Here is a 22,042-nt window from a genome sequence, read left to right on the forward strand (position 1 = left end):
GCCTTAGAGAAGAGAAGGTGGGAGAGGGAGAGTAATGAGAAGTTATCCTCAGCTGGGAAAGAAAGTATATGTCGGTTTCTCTAAGTTTCTAAATGATTCTTCCTTTTTGTTTTATTCAACTTAAGTCTATGTGGTTATCTCAAGGCTCGGGGTACCCAAACGTCCCCGAGGGCAAAAATGGTAAATTTCCCAAATATTCCCTCCTAGACATTCTAACCTCAAATATATCTCCAAATATTTATTTTCATAACTCGATAACTCCATATAATAACTAATACCCAAATTACCGCTCGACTCGCCCCGAGTCGGATTCTCAACCTCGTTATGACTTTCAGGCTAACAGCTCCCCAGGACTGTCTCGGATCATGCTGCACAAACATATCACATATACATAACATTTATCACATTTATACCCCTAATATCCAGACGGGGCCCACATGCACATTTAACTCAACTAAACATGCATCATTATCATATATACACATTAATTCATATATCAACATATTAAATCATTTATTGCCCTCCAAGCACACTAATCAAGGCTCTAAGCCCTATTAGCAAATTCGGGTCGTTACATTAAGTATTTGTCCCCTGAAAAAAAATTAAAAGATTGGCTATATAGCATCAACAAATCCAAAGCATTCAATATTATGCCGTTAATAATCCAAAAAAATATATATTATGTATATATATTTATATTTGAGTTTCCAATTAATTATATGTATAAGAACACTCCCAGCAAAATTTAATAAAGAAATCACGATGTCGACAATATTTTAAAATTACTCTAGTCTAAAAACTCTATAGAAGTTATTAAATAAATAATAATGTAAAATAGAAAAAGAAAAAAAAAGTATTGCCAATGAATCTTAAATATTGTAGAAAATACAATATTATATCCAAAAATCATCAAAAAGAAAAAGGATGACCATTGGGTCCATCAAGGAAAAGCGACCTCCTTGAAAGCTTTATAAAGAAGCATTGGCTCCCCACGAGAAGTCATGAAGACCCAAGTCAAGCTCAAGCATAATTTGATGCCCTTGAAAGCGTAGAATTTGGATCTTCCTTGTGCATATCACCTTGCAAAGGATGAAAATGCCCAATGAGGAACTTAGCCCAAAGTTTGCATGAAGAAGAATATCAACGAGATAAGCCAAAAGCAATCTCAATCTCCCACGTTAGAAGAAGAAACTCTGGCAAGAACAATCTGTGAAAGGGACACAAGTCGCCAATATAACCTTCTCATATAATTCACGACAACGAACATAGATCAGAAAAAGATCATATAGATCCTAGTCCGCCTTTCAATTGAGAAGGACGTCGCTTAAGAAAAACGTGAAAACAGGACAAAGCACCAATCAAAAGGCCACTTTGCATCTTCTAAAGTCCTCAAGAGGAACCAGAAGCACATTTACGAGGAGAAATAGGCAGCAGAATTCCAAAGATCCTACTGACACCCTACAAGATCTTGGGAGCAGGTCACTAACACACGCTTCCCTGTAGAAGTAAGCATTTGACACACCACTTCCCAAAAAGAACGCCTCTGACTAGCATCTCTTCCTAAGAATCATGCTCCCAACATAGCACATTGCCCCAAAAACGTCCAACGGACAGTGAAAGATGCTGACCAAATGTATTTCCCATTGTCTTAAAGTGTAATGGCATTAAATGTAAATTTAATATCTTTCCTCCTACAAATAGGAAGAGTGATTGTAATGCCTTGGTTACTCCAAGACCATTACTGTGAACTTTGAACCGTGCTTAACTCGCTAATCGAGTTCTTTGGTTAGAAACGTGCATCTAGATGTCATTAATAGCTTAAGGTGAAAAACCAATAAAAAAGAAATGATATATTTTATATAAACATAAAACTGTTCATGGGCCCATAAAATTTTTTACAAGTTATTTACATTACAAATTTGGTCATTACAGTTTAAAATTTACAACCCGCCGACCTAAGCGGCAAAAATAGGGTAAACCCCCTAGTTCCTCCGAGAAACTCCTTGGCCGTGGTGGTCAAGCGGCCGCATATGTACACATCACCACCTAAGCTCTCCACTCAAGGTTGGGTGAGCTTTTCTTTCCCTTTACCTGCACCATATAGCACCCATGAGTCAAAGCCCAGCAAGAAAACTCAATACCGCATATAAACATTATCAAATGATGATCATTATAATAATACAGAGCATATAACCCTGAACAAATGAGCGAATATCACTTTGTGGTTACGTTAACCATGAAGGAGCGTATAGCTCTAATTAGATGAGTGATTTAACACTTGAGGTTCTGTTAAACCATAATGAGTGACTGATGAGCAAGTCACTAGCTCAGCACCCATAGCCATGTGACTAAACAGTCACTGGACCTTCTAGCCCTGGCTCCAATCAAATGAGTGACTGATGGGTAGTCACTACGAGCTCGACACCCACAACCATGTGACGAAGCAGTCACCTAGGCTCTCTGGCCCTGGCTCTAAGTGACTAGCCTTAGGCTAGACAATCGCTTTTTAGTTTTCATCAAACTTGAGGCCGGTTCGGCATTAATGCTCATTTGAGTCATTCAATGCAGATGTCAATTAGATCTAACCTTTATTGGCTTGTGTTAACCATGCTAAGACTGTTCTTGACTTATTAGTCAATACCATGTGACCAGTGCTCAGTACTACTGCCGAACTTGACAAGTGAGTCATAGCTTCACAGTTAATATTGACACCATTACCAATTCTGATTATTTAGTCAGTGTCATGCACAAGTGAGCACGATTTGCTAAGCATTCAATATGCAATCAATTTCCACATTTAAACATTCAACATGCCTCAAGAATAAGCATGCATGTTACATATGGGGTGCAGTTTTCTTACCTCTGATTCGAGTGAGAATTAATAAAAGAACGACCCTTGGGAACGATCAACCTTTTAGTTCCTTGACAGTCACCTGGTCATAACCAATTACGGGATTCCATCAATAAAATGAATAACAAAGGTTCCCTGACCAAAACCTAGCCTCCGAGACATCATATCCTACTAAACCGGGTAGTAAGGTTGATCCCAAGGCCTAAGGTTTGAATCCTCAAGCCAAAAACACAATTTGGGCCAAAATTCCACTAAGGGCCGCGACCCACCTCCTCAACCAGAAGCGGCCCCCTTTCATTTCCCCAGCACGGGTCGCGGCCCTCCTTCTCCATGTCGCGGCCCAACGACCCAGCAGCTTCTCCCTTCCTCTTCCTCAAGCTTGGGCCGCAGCGCTCTAGAACAGAGTTGCGGCCCCAGTTGAAACTCAGCCAAAAACCCCTATTTTTCCCCTTCGAACTCATTTCAAAACCCCATAAAATCTCTCCCAATATCACCAAGCAAAACCACCAACTGTTACCACAACTTATCTACCATATAAGCATCAAAACCCAAGCCGTGCACCAATCAAAACTTCACCAAATTCCCATTTCCATAATCAAAACTCCAAACCTTAAAACCAACACAAAAATAGGGTAAGGTACTAGAAAATGGAACTAAAACCTTACCTTAAGCTTAGGTTGAATCCTCTTCAATGGCTGAACACTAGCCTAAGACCTAAAGCTTTAAATCTCCAAGTTTGAATCCCCAAACTTGCTTCAAAATTCAAAGGAAGGAGAAGAGAAAAATGATGATTGTGAGGAAGGAAACAAGGCTCTGTTTTTGGTTCTGATTCTACAGCCTTCAACTTTTATATAGCCTAGGTCAAATGACCAAAATACCCTCCATGCTTAAATCACTTCCTAACAGCCCCTAAGGGCAAAACCGTCCATTTCCACCTATCTCGTTAATCATAATTAACGCCCTCCAATTCTCGCTATTCTCAAATACTAATAAGATCATATCTCATTACCCTTTAATTCCCGATAATGCTCTAGTCATCAAATCACCCCGAGACTCACCCCGAGCCCCGAACTTAAACCTGTTATGACCAAACCACTAACTTGTTACTCAAAGACCGTCTCATGCTGAAGGGCTCGAACAAATCCACATTATTATGTGGCCTCAACAATGATTCACCAGCATGCATGAAAATACACAATTACGCCCTCAACGGGCCAAATTACCAAAATGCCCCTGTGATAACATGTGGACCCACATGCATGCATTTAACATCATATTATAATATAATTCACATAAACATGCATATCATAGTTTAATGATGCAATAAATCAATTATGGCCCTCCCAGCCTACTAATCCAACCATTAAACGTCATTAGGGATTTCAGGGTATTAAAGTGATCCCAATGTAAGGGGAAGACTGAATGTTTTCAATACTAAACACAGAGTTTCGGTGGAAAATCCTCATCCTAAAATCCTTCATAAGTTTCCTCTCTAGGTCATTCTTTACTTTTTTTCATTCCACGTAATGCCCAAAACCTCTCTCATAATAATCCACAAACAAAAACAAAGCTAACAAAATATAGCGTAACATGCTAATAATATTTTAAGAAAATATTAACATTTGAAAGAAAATTTATAAAACAATATTACATTTGATAACTAAAATTATTTATTGATGCAATTACGCCACTTTTTAGGGGCCATAAGAATTGTAGAATATAATTAAGACACCTCAATTATCTTCAATTATATGATTGTAATTATCAAGTTAAACAAATGCATCAAATCTAGTATTATAAAGTGGCTTTCCAAACATACCTTTAGTATAAAACTTACACATTTATTCCCATCCTCAATCTCAATCTAGACATACCAAATCCAATTTTTCCTCGATATGTTCTTCAAAAAATATTTTTTGTGCAGATTCTTCTCCCCAACCAAAGAAAAGAGCTTGATAGAAATGCTACATATAAAATTAAGCATAATTTTTTAAAGAAATAGGCCACAACTTGTTAGTCTAGAAGATGGAAATGTAGTTGTACATGGTAAATTTTACTCTTGGCCGTATATAATCCCTACTATGTAGATATGATGGTCATGACTCATACTCGTATATGAAGTACTAGCTCAACAGCTTTTCAAATTATTTTTTAATTAAAAAGAAATTTCAATGGAAGCGGGAACATTCCTTCGAACTAACATTCCATTTCAGAGGATTTCTAATCCCAAACGCCTTCTCTCTCGTCGTCTTCATGGAACTTTCCCGCGCTTCATTAGGGCTTCTTCTACTTCTGCGAATTCAAATGGACGTTATAGAGGACCAAAGCCGGGGAGGGATTGGGTCGCCGAGTGGGTCTCGAAGAACGACGACGTCGTTCGGAGCTTGCCCATTTATGCCGGAGGAGTTTCTCTCTTGGCTGTTCTATTTAATCGAACAGTTTCGGGGATTGCTCCGGTCGCTGATGCCAGCAGGTGAGGAAATGAGTAACTTTGCTTTGGATTGATTTTACTTCAAATTTCATTGTTATTGATTTCAGTAGTTCAAAATTCGTGAATCCTGAACTTAAAATTTGTTATGGGTTTCAATTATAGACATTTAGTTAAATATTGATCAAGAATGTAAGTAGGGAACGGGGAATTCTTATCTTTGATATATTTCACTTCCAAACTCCAGTCATATTCACTCCAGTAGTTCAAATTTGTTGCAAGATTAACATACAATTCCATGTTAAGTGCATTTGCAGACTTCTTCGTTTTTGAATTGGTTTAAGTTTTGATCAAGAATTAAGGTATTTTCTATAATTGATTCGGTAAATTCTTACGGGTTATATCTTTGTTATATATGTAGTTCACAGTCAAGAGCTGATTTATTGACGCTTGGATTGGCTGTAACCAATATTCTTGCTGGTCTGGTATGGCTCTCTATCAGACCGAAACCTGTTTTTACGGTGAGAGTCTTTGTCTGCTTATCCCATTATATTATGAGCCAATTGGATTTGGTAGGTCTTTTGTTGCTCCTTTCCCATCACAAAACTTACTTCAATTTTTGTGCATTTAATTTCAGGTAAATCCTGATGGGATCGAATGCCATGTAATCAATCCTGATCTTCCAAATCTTGTAGTTTCAGAGTTACTATGGTATTGTGCACAGTGTGTTATTACTATATGTTTTTTTTTTTGGCTTTCTTCATTTGCTGCTTAATGCTGACATAGTAATGATTCACCACCTCAAACATCCAAATAGTTTATGGTTGGTACAAAACTGATTAGTAATTTGTTCTGGATTGATAATTGATGTAGTTGCAAAAGTATAATTGATAATTTGAGATTTTTTAACAGCTAATTGAAACTTTAAATCAAGTGACCACATAATCAGGAACTATTTGTAAACAGGGGCAAAATTTTGCTATTCTGTTGGGATTACTAGAGTAATGAAAAACCTGTTGTAGGAAAGTTGAATGTGATATGTCTGTGTTGTCTACAGAGGGGAAAACATGTTTGCGTTACTTGGCAGGCCTTTGTGTGTATAGGACGATGGATGATTCATTTTTTCTTTTTCTTGCAATTCACAGGACATGGGAATCTCTTTCAGAGGTTACTTGCGGCAGGTCTCTTGTTGTTGTTTACAATAGCAGTTATATCCTTCAAATTGGTTTTGCAGCTGAATCTTTGAAAGACAATGGAAAGGCTGCATCTGTGGATGCTGGTAAATTGATGCAAGGATCGCTTTGTCGAGGTGTAATGAAGTCAGGAGCTCGTAAGTAGTTAACTGGGTGAGGAAAGTTGTCCATCAATTTCTCAACTACATGGTACTAGGTACTTGATCTTAACACCAAACATTGTAAATGTGCTTGTAGAGAGCTACTTGGCCAACCTATCGCTTTATCCTGGAAAGTCTGAGCTTCCATTTCTGCCATCCAATACACAGGTACTTCTAGTCTAAAACTAGTGTCAGATCTTACAACACACTTTGTTTCTATATATCTTAACTGATTAATATATGCTTGTCTTTGACTAATGATAACTTGATGAGTACACAGGTACTTCTAGCCTAAAACTAGTGTCAGATCTTACAACACACTTTGTTTTTATATATCTTAACTGATTAATATATGCTTGTCTTTGACTAATGATAACTTGATGAGTACACATGAGGATAGGCCGAGTTGTGTAAGTCATGGGAGGCTTACTCCCATGAAGTTTTTGGTTAGATTTCTCATATGGATCTACTTAATAATATGCTAGAGTTTTCTGTCTTCAAAGATGGTAGTGTATAGAAAAATAATAATGGTCAAATAGTTTTGTACATATTTCTGAAGTTAGGTGCCAAAAGAAAGTTGAAAAATATTTTCCTCGTACTTTGTTCATTTATATTAATGGTATATACTATATAAATATCTTTAGATGTGTTATAGAAAGTAGAAATGTGTGCCTCGCCTTATTCTGCAACTAATAAAACAATGAATAATGGAAGTTTGATGCAGTTCTGGCACTTATTACATGTAATTAACTTAGGGAATTCTATTTTACCTTTCCTAGCAATATATTCTTTAACTATGTTAAAAAAAATCACACTGTATGTGAAATTATGGTAGTAGCTGTACCCACAAAATACTAATATGTATCAATTGTGCATGTAAGCTACTATTGTGTGTTTGACAAGTCCGAGATACGATTTACTTATGCTAGGAGAGGTAAGAAAGGGAATCGTCAGGTGTAGTGCAACTTAGACCTTATGGTGTAGAGAGGGCTATTTTAGTAATTTCAGAGTTAGTGTTAGAAAGATGATTTAGTGTCTGCATGTGGGGGTAAGGGGTATGCTGGAATTAGTTACTACTTTCTGCATCAGAAGAGTCCCAGGTTCTCATATACCTGTGGAAAGTGTACTTGGCGTTTGGCTTGCCAGTGATTACGGAAAAGCTAGATTTGGCTCTCAAGGGTTAGGCGTTCATCTTCTCTGAATTGGCGGGCCATGGGCTGAGTCCTGGTCATAGGGGGACCGGCGAGGCACTGCCGTTTGGTTTCGCGCAAAGCAGCGACAGCAGGCCACGTGAGGGGGTTGATGGTCATCGACCTGAGTTTCGGGCTCGAAAGATTGAGTTGCTCGTCCATTCGGGTGGGGACCTCAATGAGTGGACCTATCGAGCTAACTGCTACTTTGGGTTGCAGCGGTTGTCGATAGCTAAGCAGCTGGAGGCCGTTGCCATGTGTTTGGAAGGGGCAGCATTGTATTGGTTTTGTTGGGAGAACCTTCGTCACTCGATCACGTCTTGGGATGAGCTGAAGGCTCTGCTCATTCGCCGTTTCTGACCAGCTCACGAAGGGATGGTGTATGATCGATTCTTTGGGCTTCAACAGATGTCGACGGTGCAAGAGTACTGGTGTCACTTAGAGATGTTGGCCTCTTCTTTGGGGTCTGTCTCCGACTCTATCCTTGAGTCCACCTTCGTCAAGGGCTTGAAGTTGGAGATCCAAGGCCGACTTCGCATTTTAGAGCTTGTTGGGCTGGTGAAGACCATGGAGCTTGCTGAGGCCAATTAGGCTTTGGTGTGGGCCCATCGGACTGGGCTTCCTAAATCGGGTCCAACTCGTCCCTTGGGTACGTTATAGGTTGCTGGGCCATGGGGCACGTTTTCTTCTTCATCTTCAAAGTCTTCTCCCACGAATCCTACTGCGTCCTACTGTCCCCTTACCAAGGCTAAGATTAACAATAAGAAGGCACGCGGGGTGTGCTTCGAATGCGATGGGAAGTGGCATCGCGACCATGAGTGTAAGTTTCCCGAGCTCCAAATTATCCTCCTTCAGGATGACGACTCCTTGGGCCTTCCTGCCACGACCAATACTGAAGCTCAGTTGATGGAGGTTTCGCTGAATTCAGTTGTGGGACTAACTTCTCCCAAGACTATGAAATTGCTGGGTAGCATTCACGGCCACAAAGTAGTGGTGCTCATGGACAGTGAGGTGACCCACAACTTCATCACTTCCGAGTTGGCCACTAAGTTGGAGCTTCCAGTTTCGACTACTGAAGCTTACGGGGTGCAGATAGGTACTGGGCAGGCAGTGAAAGGGGAGGGCGTTTGTAGGGCAGTCCCTCTCGTGTTGCAAGAGTTGGAAATCGTCGATGATTTCCTTCTTTTACTCCTGGGCAGCACGGATATCATCCTTGGAATACATTTGTTAGACTTTAGGGGCACCTATCATCATTGGAAGGACCACATCATGAAGCTCAATATCAGCGATCAGTTTGTCACCCTCTGAGGTGATCCATCGTTGCATAAGACTCGGGTGTCTCTCAAGTCTATGATGCAGCTCCTCCAACATGAGCGACAAGGTGTATGGATCAAATTGGGGTGTGCTTCAGTGGCTTCCGAGACCTCTGCATTTCCAGTAGCTGTGGAGAGTCTATTGCAACAATTTCATTCAGTGTTTGAGGTCCCTACTACATTGCCGCCCATACGCAGCCACGATCACGCGATTCCCTTGAGAGAGGGTGCTCTGTCAGTGAGTGTTCGGCCTTAATGATATGCTTAAATTCAAAAAGATGAGATTGAGCAATTGGTTGGTGAGATGTTGGCAGCTGATATTATTCAACCTAGTACCAGCCTTTTCGAGTCCCGTCTTGTTGGTTAAGAAGAATGATGACAGTTGGAGTTTTTGTGTAGACTACCGAGCTTTAAATCGGGAAACCGTGGCGGATAAGTTTCCCATTCCCGTCATCGATGAGCTCCTTGACGAGTTACATGGAGCCCAAGTGTTTTCGAAGTTAGATTTGAGATCCAGATACCACCAGATTTGTGTCCGAGCTACGAATGTGCATAAGACGACATTTCAGACTCATGAGTGATATTATGAGTTTTTGGTCATGCCTTTTGGTCTCACCAATGCCCCCGCCACTTTCTAGTCACTGATGAACGAGGTTTCAAGCCATATCTCTGTCGGTTTGTATTGGTTTTCTTTGATGACATCTTGGTCTATAGTCCTGACAAGGAGACCCATGAGCAGCACATTTCGACATTGTTTCACACCCTAGCTACCCATCAGTTGTACGCAAACTTGAAGAAATGTTGTTTTGTCCAACACAAGTTGGAGTATTTGGGGCATATAATTTCGGGAGGAGTGGCGGTGGACTCCACCAAGATTTAGGTAATGGTTGATTGGCCACTACCCACTTCTCTCAAGGATCTCCGAGGATTCTTGGGGCTCACAAGTTATTACCGGAAATTTGTTGCGGGTTACGGGGCCATTGCTCAGCCTCTCACAGACCAGCTCAAGAAGAACCACTTTAGGTGGACTGAGGCAGCCACTGCCGCGTTTCACGCTCTCAAGACAACTATGACCACTATTCCTGTCCTTGCTCTTCCAAACATCTCGAAGACTTTTGTGGTGGAAATTGATGCATCGAGCTATGGAATTGGTGTCGTTTTGATGCAAGAAGGGAGGCCTCTTGCGTATTTTAGTTGATTCTTGAAACCCCAGGCCCAACTCAAATCCATCTATGAAATGAGCTCATAGCTAGGGGCGTACACAGTTTGGTTTGGTGTGGTTTAGAATAATTTTTAAACCAAACCGCTCATGCGGTTTTTTCAAAATGAAAAACCAAACCAAACATTAAAATTAAAAAATCAAACCAAACCAAACCATAAATAAACGGTTTGGTGCGGTTTGGTTTTAACCATATAACCAAATTATTAAAATTTAAAACTTTTTTTATTATAAAATAATTAACTAAATAATTGTATTTAAATAATAATAATTTTAGCTTTACTTTTAAGACCATAAAAGTCTACAAGAAGCTTATTGTCTTTTAAGTATTTTGAATCATTTTATAGAAGTGAGAAAAAGAAATGTTTACTTTGTAAACAATGTGGGACTTTACATTTCTTTTTTTTAGTTTTAGAAATTTGTGCATGTATTAAATACTACTAAAAATATATCATAAACAATTAAATTATTTGGCTTGGATGATTTGGTATACTTTATATTAACTTAAGTGTAGGGGTTCAAACCTTTGAACCATCATTTCTAAAAATTATTTTTTAGAAAAAATCATGGTCCGGTCCGGTTTAATTGGTTTTAAAAAATTAGAAACCGTGACCAAACCATTAAAGTTGAGCGGTCTGGTTAAACCGAACCATCGAAAAATGGTTTCATTAGTTACGGTTTTTGGCGGTTTGGTGTGGTGCAGTTTGGTTCCAAACTGCGGTTTGCAGTTTATATGAACACCCCTACTCGTAGCTATCATACTTGTCGTTCTGAATCGACAGCCTTACTTGTTGGGTTGGAAGTTTGTGGTGCGGACCAATCAGAAAAGTTTGAAGCTCCTACTGGAACACGGTTGGTGACTCCGGACAACCAAAAGTGGTTGGTGAGGCTTCTTGGGTATGACTTTGAGATTCAGTATAGGCCGAGAGAGGGCAATCGGGCAGTAGATGCCTTGTCATGCGTGGGTTCTGTTGAGTGCTCGGTGCTTACGTCGTCCGCTTAGTTAGATTGGGATACCGTGGCTCAAGAAGTGAGGCAAGATCTTTTCCTCTCGTTTTCTCGCTGACTTAGAAGAGGGTAAGGAAGTGGTGAGTTTTGCGGTTGAACATGGGCGCCTAGTGTATAATGGCATATTGGTATTGGCTGCAACATCTACTCTCATCCCTCATTTTTCCGAGACTATCACTGCTCACCTATTGGGGGCCATTCGGGGGAGTCTAGGACTTACCAGCAACTCCGTGGAGATGTGCTTTGGACTTTTATGAAGCGTACGGTGAGTAACTTTGTGCAGTAGTGTGATGTGTGTCAACACAACAAACACATGGCCATGTCTCCTGCCGGCCTTTTGCAACCTTTGGCATTGCCAGAGAGTGTAAGAGGACTTGACTATGGATTTCATCGAGGGGCTACCAAAGTCGGAGGGTGTGGATACTATTTTTGTCATGGTGGATCGGCTCAGTAAGTAGCCACTTCATTCCTCTCAAGCATCCCTTCAACGCTCGGATTGTGGCCGAGGCGTTTCTCCAACATGTGTTCAAGTTTCATGGAGTTCCTCGTTCCATCATTTCCAACCAAGACTGAGATTTTTTTAGTTATTTTTGGGCCGAACTGTTTCGCTTACAGGGTATAGAGTTACGACACAACACGACCTACCATCCTCAAACAGATGGTCAGACAGAAGTGGTCAATCGCTGCCTTGAGACATACCTCCGCTGTTTTGCTTCAGATTGTCCTCGGGTGTGGGCCAAATGGTTGGCTTGGGCTGAGTATTGGTACAACACCTCCTTCCACTCCTCCTTGGGTTGCACACCATTTAAAGTCCTGTATGGCTATAACCCTCCCTCCTTGGTTCATCATTTAGCGGGGTCCACCACAATCTTAGTCGTGGATTAATGGCTAGAGGAACGTGATTCCTTCTTGGATGATCTAAAGATGCACTTGTCGTGTGCCCAGCAGAGCATGAAGGCTACAACCGACTCGTCTCATCATCAGGTGGAGTTTCAGGAAGGTGACCAAGTCTTTGTGAAGCTACGACCATATCGTCAGAAGACATTGGCGGTTCGCCAGAATGAGAAGCTGGCAGCTCGTTACTATGGGCCTTTCTGGGTGTTGCGCCGTATTGGAGCCTTGGCCTATCGATTAGATCTTCCTGCCTCCTTGGTCGTTCACCCCTTGTTCCATGTGTCTCAACTTCGAGCTGCTGTTGGGTCTGTCCATTCTTCCCAAAATTTTCTTGCTAATCTTGAGATGAATGTGGAACCAGTTGAAGTGCTGAATGTGCGCCCTCGTACCATTGAGACGGGCCAACACCTGAACGTGCGCTGTCGTACCACTGAGATGGGCCAACACTTGGAGGTGCTCATCAAATGGAAGAACTTACCATTGTTTGAAGCCACTTGGGAGCTCTTTGACACCATAATGTCTCAAATTATCTGCTTTGACCTTGAGGACAAGGTCAAAAAATTTGGGGGTAATGATAGGCCCGAGATACGGTTTACTTATGCTAGGAGAGGTAAGAAAGGGAATGGTCAGGTGTAGTGCAGCTTAGACCTTATGGTGTAGAGAGGGCTATTTTAGTAATTTCAGAGTTAGTGTTAGAAAGATGAATTAGTGTCTGCGTGTGGGGGGTAAGGGGTATGCTGGAATTAGTTACTACTTTCTGCATCAGGAGAGTCCCAGGCTCTCGAATACCTGTGGAAAGTGTACTTGGCGTTTGGCTTTCTTCCTAATTCAATAACAGCTCTCTCTCTTTGGTTCTTGCTCACCTCTCTCTATGTACTGTTCTATTAGTTCTAACCCTTGTACAGGTGGTCGGGTAATAGGACCTGCACAGTAAATCAATAAACCAGAAAACAATAACCCAGAATTGACAATAATAAGCAATAAAACAGTAACCAATGAGTGATTAATTCTGAAGCTTTATTGAAAAGAAATATGAGTCTCATACAAACATAGAGAAAAAGATCTCCATGATGCCTAGAATGTTGGATTAGCTTATACAGGATCTTTATTTATTTTTATGTATATCTAATATTAAACAAATTAATACAAGATAGCCTAAAACATGTTTCTAAAATTGAATTCAAAGAGAAATAAATAATATAATACTTACAGTATACGCAGCGGAATTAAGAGTCCTTCCTTCAGTTTCTCTAATTCTTATATCCTCTCTGTCGCAGAGTATTATCAAGAAACTGAACCGATCTTCTATTTTCTTCTCAATCTTCCAATGTATCCTTAGAACCACCTAAACTAGTGTGGGCAATTCTCAACACATGAGATAGATATAGAGAGAAGAAGAGAAAATAACACAGAGGTTTAGAAAAGGACTTGTGTTTAGAGATAATCTAAAACTATCAGAAAATCTGACTTGTGACTTATCAAACTTATGTTTTGACTTCTCTATAAGCTCTCCTTTTATAGACTCAATTAAGCCATTTAATTTAATTAAAAAATCAATAAAATAATAGCTATTTTGAAGCCCTAGGTCAAAATTATCATGGGCTATAGGCCCGTGAAATTTCCCATTTGATTATAAGCCCAGTGGACTTAAAATCAAGACCTGTATTATTTTCTATTGATTTAATTAATTAAATAATTATTTAAATCCTTTATCAAATTAATTATTGATAATTTGAACATTGATTTAAATTTATTTATTAATTTAGATACCAATTTATCTTAATTAATAAATCTGCCATAATTTCTCTTTTCTTCTCAAAATTACACAACTCTGTGAAACTATCCAAAATTGACTTGGTCAACTTTGATAATTCTAATTGATGATTAAATTAATTAATTGAGACTATCTAGATGATTTTATCCAAGGTACAATGGGGACCATGGGCCTATGAAATCAAGCTCCAATAAGTTATCATAAATTTAACAAATAAATTTACTAACTTATTAATTTCTCGTGACTTCACTATAGACTTGGAATTGCACTCTTGAATTCATAGAACGCTCTATAACAAATATAGATACGCTATTAATTATTCATTGTTACAACCATAATTGTCACTCAATCCTCTATAGATGGTCTATAATGAGATAGGACTAAAATACCGTTTTACCCCTCATTGTATTTTATCCTTAAAACACTTAGTTCCTTGTAAATGATATTTCAGTAAACTAATTTAATTACTGAAATGAGATCTCTATCATTTAACACCTTGAACCAAACTAAAAGGAAACCATCATTTCACTTCTTCATCAGAAGCTATAGATGTTCATATCTATGATTAACACTTCTACTCAATTATATTACCGAATTCTCAAGATGTAAGTATGGGCTAGTCCGTAGGGTAAGCTGGTAACGAACAAGTCAAAGAACTCAAATAATACAATCAGTTAGAATACTAACCACTCAGAATTGAGATTGAATTGACCTATGGTCAACTATATGATATGACTAGAATAGATAATAACGGTATGTTTACTTATCTTATCAACTGTCAATATCGGTCCTGTTCGATGTAACAAATACATCCGATCTTATCTACTTTGCTAATGTTCTGGAAAGAACATAACACTATAATGTGTAAGTAGATCATATCGTAGATTGACAAGTCAGTGTAAATCCGGTGCACTGACTAATCTTAGGACTAATTTATTTTGAACATATAATCATTTTATATTCCACTGTGATTACGTCACTATAAATAAGATTAGCTATATGCTCGGGATTTAATAGAAGTTTATATTAAACAAATAATCATAAAAATAAAACATGTGAGCAAAGTGATTGACCAAGTCAAAAAATGATTTCTATTCTTTTATTGATAATAAAATGAGATTACAAAGAATTTGAGTTTTAATTAGGGCATAAAACCCCAATATAGAATTCTCTTAATTCTTGCATAACTAATTACTAGCTTTCTTTTCCCACTAATAGGCTACTCAGTACCCAATTTGCCCCTCTAACAAACTACCCTCCACGTCAACCATCAAATGACCCAGCCTACCGTTGGCCTTTGTGTCCCAACCCCCTCCTAGTGTATGTGAACTGAATCATAGGCTTATCAAGCCTATCATTACTCCCCCCGAATTTGTGAACCTTGCCCTCAAGGTTGAAAGCTGGAAACTGAGTTTGGATAGCTTCAAACTTCTCCCAGGTAGCTTTGAAAACAGGCAAATCCTTCCAGCAAATAAGCACCTCAACAGCTTGATCTGAAGAAGCTGGATTCTGCCTGACATTCAGCACTTCAGCAGGTTCCACAATAAGCTCCAGTTCTGACGTTAAAGTAGGTGGAAGTGTGGTGGATGAATGAGCGGTTCCGACAGCAGCTCGGAGTTGCGACACATGAAAAACCGGATGGATAGCTAAAGAAGGAGGCAAGTCTAGATGGTATGCCACATTGCCAATGCGTTTCAGAACTGCGAAAGGTCCATAATACCTTGCTGCCAGCTTCTCATTTTTTCTAGTGGCCAGTGATTTCTGTCGGTAGGGTCGCAATTTAATGAATACCTTGTCTCCCACCACAAACTCCACCTTCCTCTGCGACCCATCAACTCCTTCCTTCATCTTTTGTTGTGCTCGCAGCAGGTGCATCTTCAAGTCGTCCAAGAATGAATCTCGCTCCTCAAGCAGCTGGTCGACAGCCAGTACATGTGTGGTACCTGCTGCATAACGAATCAATGGTGGGGGGTCACGCCCGTATAAAACCTTGAACGGAGTGCAACCCAAGGATGAGTGATGAGTGGTGTTGTACCAATACTCAGCCCATGCTAACCACTTAGCCCAAGCTTTTGGACGGTTCGAAGCGAAGCAACGGAGATATGTCTCAAGGCATCGATTTACTACCTCCGATTGCCCATTTGTTTGGGGGTGATAAGAAGTACTGTGGCTAAGTTCCGTCCCTTGCAGTTTGAACAATTCAGACCAAAAATGGCTGAGAAAAATCCTGTCACGGTCAGACACAATAGACAGCGGAACCCCATGCAACTTTACCACATGTGTAACAAATGCTTCAGCCACCGTTTTGGCAGTAAAGGGGTGTCTAAGGCCTATGAAGTGGCTGTATTTACTAAGCCTGTCCACCACCACTAATATAGTATCTATACCCTTCGATTTAGGCAGCCCTTCTATGAAATCCATAGTTAACTCCTCCCAATCTTGTGCTGGCAGCGATAGTGGCTGCAGCAAACCCCCTGGAGACATTGCCAAATATTTGTTCCGCTGGCAAATATCACAAGAACGAACAAACTCCAAGACCTTAGCCTTCATGCCGACCCAATACACATCTCCTTTCAGCCGTTGATAAGTCTGCAACTCCCCCGAATGGCCACCTATGGGAGAGCAGTGATACTCTCGTAAGAAATGGGGCAGCAAAGCCGAAGTGGCGGATAAAACTAAACGACCCCTGTACAATAGCCGCTGTTGGTTTAACGAAAACCCAGCAATGAGTTTACCTTGCTCCATATCCGCTTTAACCCAAGACAGAAATGTATCCGCTGCCACCTCACGGTTAACAAGCCCTAATCCATCCATGTAGTAGACGTCAACAAGGAACACTCCACTTGGCCGACCCTAGATAAAGCATCAGTAGCCCGATTTGTTTCCCCGGAGCGGTACTGAATATCAAAATCAAATCCCAACAATTTTACCAACCATTTCTGATGTTCAGGAGTAACCAGCCGCTGTTCTAACAAAAACTTGAGACTCTTCTGGTCTGTTCGGACAATAAATCGTCTTCCAAGGAGGTAAGGTCGCCACTTGAGTATCGCAAGGACAGTGGCCATGAGTTCCTTTTCATAAATGGATTTCAGTCGAGCTTTGGGCTTCAGCACTTGACTGAAATACGCCAGTGGGCGTCCCTCCTGCATCAAAACAGCCCCTACCCCAAACCCCGAAGCATCAGTCTCTACTACAAACGGCTTAGTGAAATCTGGGAGTGCTAAAACAGGAACTGTGGTCAGCGTTCTCTTCAGTTCTTCAAAGGCAGCAGTAGCTTCTTTGGTCCACCCATACTGATCCTTTTTTAGTTGATCAGTAAGAGGTCTAGCAATGGCCCCATAATTCTTGACGAACTTCCTGTAATATCCAGTGAGGCCAAGAAACCCCCTCAACTCCTTAATTGTTCTTGGCAGCGGCCAATCCAGCATAGATTGAATCTTGGAAGGGTCCACAGCCACTCCCTCACCTGAAATAACATGTCCCAAATATTCGACTTGTCGCTGTCCAAAATAGCACTTCTTTAAGTTGGCAAAAAACTGATGGTCTGACAATGTTTGTAACACTATCTCAAGGTCCTTGACATGAGTTTCCTCATCCGGGCTATAGATGAGGATGTCGTCGAAGAAGACCAATACTCGTTTACGAAGATGCGGCTGGAAAATATCGTTCATCTGAGATTGAAAGGTGGCGGGGGCGTTGGTCAGCCCAAAGGGCATCACTACAAACTCGTAGTGGCCTTCATGAGTTCGAAAGGCAATTTTATGGATGTCCTCCGGCCTCACCCGAATCTGATGGTACCCCTAACTTCGAAAATACATGAGCCCCGTGCAACTCGTCTATCAACTCGTCAATAACTGGTATGGGCAATTTGTCGGGTACCGTGGCTCGATGAAGAGCTCTATAATCCACACAAAATCGCCATCCACCATCTTTCTTCTTAACCAAGAGAATTGGGCTCGAATAGGGACTGTTACTCGGCTGGATCACCTCGGACTGCAACATCTCTTGAACAATTTTCTCTACCTCATCTTTGATACCATGGGGGTATCGATATGGTCGGATACTCACGGGGGTGGTGCCGGGCTGAAGAACAATGGCATGATCATGTTGTCTCTGCGGCGGAAGCGAAGTCGGTGTAGCAAACACAGTGCCGTACCGCTGTAATACTTCGTGTATCCCTTCTGAATAGGCAGCCCGAACCTGAGAAACCGATGAACAACCCAGCTCTACCCAAACGCCTTGTCTCTCATTTTGTAACAGCTGTATCATCTGCTTCAACGATATACACGTCTTGTGAAGCTGAGGATCTCCATGTAAAACAACGGGCTGACCTTGGATTCGTAGTTTCATCGTGTGATCCTTCCAATGATGCGTGGTTTCCCCTAAAGTTTGCAGCCATTGGACGCCCAAGATAACATCAGTACTGCCGAGTTGCAACGGCAGAAAATCTTCGATAATTTCCAATCCTTGCAAGTGTAACGGCACCGAGCGACAAATACCCTCCCCCTTCACCGCTTGACCACTGCCCATCTGTACTCCGTAAGCTTCAGTCGTGGACAGAGGCAGCGCTAGTTTCTGGGCTAATTCCGTAGTAATAAAGTTGTGTGTCGCCCCGCTATCCACCAAAACAACCACTTTGTGACCCATGATAGAGCCCAGAATTTTCATGGTCTTTGGGGAAGTCAAACCGACCACGGCATTCAGAGAGACTTCCACCATATGAGCCTCAGCCGCCCCCGTAGCATCGGCAATGCCGAGAACCTCCCCAATCGGGTCAGTGGCAGGCTCGTCCACGGCCTCTTCCTGGAGAATAACGACCTGAACTTCCGCTTGAGAGCACTCGTGCCCTCTAGTCCAGCGCCCGTCACATTTGAAGCAACCCCACGGCGTTTCTTCTCTTGAATCTCGGACTCAGATAGGCGGCGGTACGTTGCTGATGTTGCCGGAGCCGAAGCAGTCTTAGGGCTAGCACTAGTCGGGGTCGATGATGAAGAAGAAGAAGGTGAAAGGACAAATGTGCCCTTACTGTGTTCAGGGAGAGATAGGCTGCTCGAAGGGGGTCTTGGATTTGCCCTAATGGGCCCACTCGGCCCAGCCCGATATCCTTTAGTGAAGGCCTGATTGGCTTCAATCTGCTCAGCCAACTCCATCATATGTAACAGCCCATTGGGCTCCAAAATCCTCAAGGGGGCCTGGATCTCCACTTTGAGGCCCTTCAAGAAAGCAGCCCGTAAGGCAGCCTCCCCCATCGTCTCCACCGAAGCAACTAGAGCTTCAAACCGCCGGCGATAGTCCTGGACAGAAGTAACTTGTTGGAGGACAAAAAAACGATCATAAACCGAGCCTTCGTGAGTGGGACGAAATCGCCGGAGAAGCAACATTTTCAAGTCGTCCCACGTGGTGATGAGGCGCCTATGATTTTCCCAGCGAAACCAACTGAGAGCCGCCCCTTCCAAACACAAGACAGCGGCCTCTAATTGCTCGCTCGGAGACAACCGCTGCAAGTTAAAGGATCGCTCAGCACGATAAGTCCAATCATTCGGGTCATCGCCTGTGTAAATGGGCAATTCGATCTTCCGAGCTCGAAATTCAGATCGCCGGTCCCCACCCTCAGCGACACGGCCCGTGGAGGCACCCTCGCCAGTCGCCACGGACCCCTCGCCAGGAAGACGACGACCCGAGCCCAGAAGTCCAGGAGACCCCTCGCGAAGAGAGGCAAGTTCATCAGCAACCCGTCCTTGAGCAGTAACCAATCGATCCAGCACCTCCTTCATAGAACCCAGCTCTAGCGCATGATCCTTCAGCAACACGCCATGATTGTTGAGCTGAGTTTGGACACTGGATAAGGCAGATTCAACGCCAACAACACGATTGTCTATCCTCGTCGACACCGGCATACACAGAGCGCCAGGTGCTGGTTCTGACACCAATTAATAGGACCTGCCCAGTAAATCAATAAACCAGAAAACAATAACCCAGAATTGACAGTAATAAGCAATAAAACAGTAACCAATGAGTGAATAATTCTGAAGCTTTATTGAAAAGAAATATGAGTCTCATACAAACATAGAGAAAAAGATCTCCATGATGCCTAGAATTATCTTAATTCTTGCATAACTAATTACTAGCTTCCTTTTCCCACTAATAGGTTACTTAGTACCCAATTTGCCCCTCTAACAAACTACCCTCCACGTCAACCATCAAATGACCCAGCCTACCCTTGGCCTCTGTGTCCCGACCCCCTCCTAGTGTATGTGAACCGAATCATAGGCTTATCAAGCCTATCATCAGGGCACATCAGTGTCATGATGGTCTGGTCTGTTCTTTGGATTTAAAACTACTAAATGTTTTTTGTCCCTCTCCTTTCTCCATGAAAGATGTAAAATGAGCTATGATGATGTACACATCTACACAAGCTGGGTTGGTTCGCAAAACTTCTGCTATGATATTATGGCATTATTGATTACAAATTTAAAGGACTATCTTACAGAATGTTTTTTTAGCCTGTAGGTCCTTACTCGAATGTTAATCATCCTAAGCCAAGAAGAAAGAGAAACGTGTTATCAGTAGGCCTTTTAACTAAGTGAATATCAAGCCTTCAAATTTATATAGGTTTACATTTTTCCGACTGTTAGGCAGTCATTTTGCAGCCACTTGGAGACAAAGGGATAGCAATAATTGGTGGCGACACAATTAGGGGTTTCACAACATCGGATCAGGTGCTCCCTCCTTTTAGCATTTACATATCTGTTAATAATTGTATCTACATTGGTGGGAGTTAATTTGTGTGCTACTCTTCTTATGGTCTTATGTGGGATTAAAGTCATTGTTTTGAGTTATATTGGTGTGCGAGATGCTTTATGCTATGCCATATGCCATAGGTAATTTTTCGACTTTAAGAGTCGGAGTTAAAATTCTGGTCCTTTGAATGTGGAGCCGAAGATTTGGCTTTCTTCTTCTTATAAAGACTTCTAATTCTTATTTGTATCAGATGTTTACAACTTGGCTGAAAATAAGGACTAACCAAACTATGTATTCAAGATGATACGTAGGCCTCTTCAATTTTCTCACTATAACCAAAATTTTCACTCATTAATTTTTTTGTTTTGTTTTAACCCTATGTTTGCTAGGAACTTATTGGTTTTCATTTTCATTTTAGACATTTGATAGTATATGTACCACTAGACTTGTATTCCCAGGCATAAAAATAATTATACTTGCTGTCAGATAATCAACAATCATGAACTAATAGTTGAAAGTAGTTGGAAAAGTCAGACAATTCTTGACAGGCATCGATTGTCTGTGTGTTTGTCTTTATCTTCTTCCCTTCTAAAATGTAGTAAACATTTATATGGTTACAGGCGTGGATATCATTGATTGGGGAGAAATTGGATGCGACTTTGGCAAAATATTTCGATAATGTGGCGTTTTCTCTACTAGATCAAGTTTGAAAGCAAGCACAGCAAGTTTAGCAACGGGGGCTTATTATATCATATTTAATTAATTTTATATAATGCATATTATGTTTATTACAGCCTTATTATATGTAAATGGTCTATATTGATTAATGAAAAGGTCGCAAATGTTATCGTCATTTGTTTCTTCGATATGTTACTAGGAATCTACTGTCTTCTGTCAAATACATTTTGTAAATAGCATGTGCAGTCGGTCATGCTATATCAATCTCTTATTTCAGTTCGATTGGTCAAACTTAGTTATTATGGAAAAAAAAAAACATTCTGCATTGATTCTGTTGGCAACTTAAGCATACTATTTGCACTGCAATTTGGACAACTTTACCATTCCATTCTCTTGAATGCAAAGTTTGCATATACATACATAACTCCGCTAATGAATATCTAATAGATGACATGTGGTTTTCGTGATTAGTCTCACTAAGCTTTAATACAATTAGTTCATATAATCTGAATGAATACCTACGAAACTATAACTTTCCCCGTAGCATCATGTTCAACGCTCCCACCTAATCCTCATTTGAAACTGCAGAGCTTTCAAGTTAAATTCGACACTA

The 22,042-nt window shown here is 41.0% G+C and overlaps 1 protein-coding gene across 2 annotated transcripts; it reads left to right on the plus strand.

Moving 5' to 3' along the window:
* Nucleotides 1–4,875: 4,875 nt before the first annotated feature.
* Nucleotides 4,876–21,758, plus strand: LOC133823170 (protein COFACTOR ASSEMBLY OF COMPLEX C SUBUNIT B CCB4, chloroplastic). 2 transcript variants are annotated; one of them, XM_062255781.1, is made up of 7 exons: nt 4,880–5,324; nt 5,701–5,800; nt 5,917–5,990; nt 6,425–6,609; nt 6,710–6,780; nt 20,646–20,729; nt 21,372–21,758. In XM_062255781.1, the coding sequence occupies exons 1-7, from the start codon at nt 5,023–5,025 to the stop codon at nt 21,459–21,461; spliced, it is 906 nt and encodes a 301-aa protein (XP_062111765.1). In that variant the 5' UTR covers nt 4,880–5,022; the 3' UTR covers nt 21,462–21,758. The 2 variants fall into 2 exon arrangements, with proteins under 2 accessions (XP_062111766.1, XP_062111765.1); XM_062255782.1 differs by lacking the exon at nt 20,646–20,729 and having other exon boundaries at nt 4,876–5,324.
* The last annotated feature ends 284 nt before the right edge of the window (nt 21,759–22,042 follow it).

Source organism: Humulus lupulus, chromosome 3, assembly GCF_963169125.1.
Source record: "Humulus lupulus chromosome 3, drHumLupu1.1, whole genome shotgun sequence".
NCBI lineage: Eukaryota > Viridiplantae > Streptophyta > Magnoliopsida > Rosales > Cannabaceae > Humulus > Humulus lupulus.

Excerpts from the sequence above, each read along its gene's own strand:
- LOC133823170 (XM_062255781.1), top strand. The coding sequence starts at position 5,023 with ATGGAAGCGGGAACATTCCTTCGAACTAACATTCCATTTCAGAGGATT. Across the intron at positions 6,610-6,709 it reads TGTAATGAAGTCAGGAGCTC|AGAGCTACTTGGCCAACCTA; the intron begins GTAAGTAGTTAA and ends ATGTGCTTGTAG. Across the intron at positions 20,730-21,371 it reads GTTTCACAACATCGGATCAG|GCGTGGATATCATTGATTGG; the intron begins GTGCTCCCTCCT and ends ATATGGTTACAG.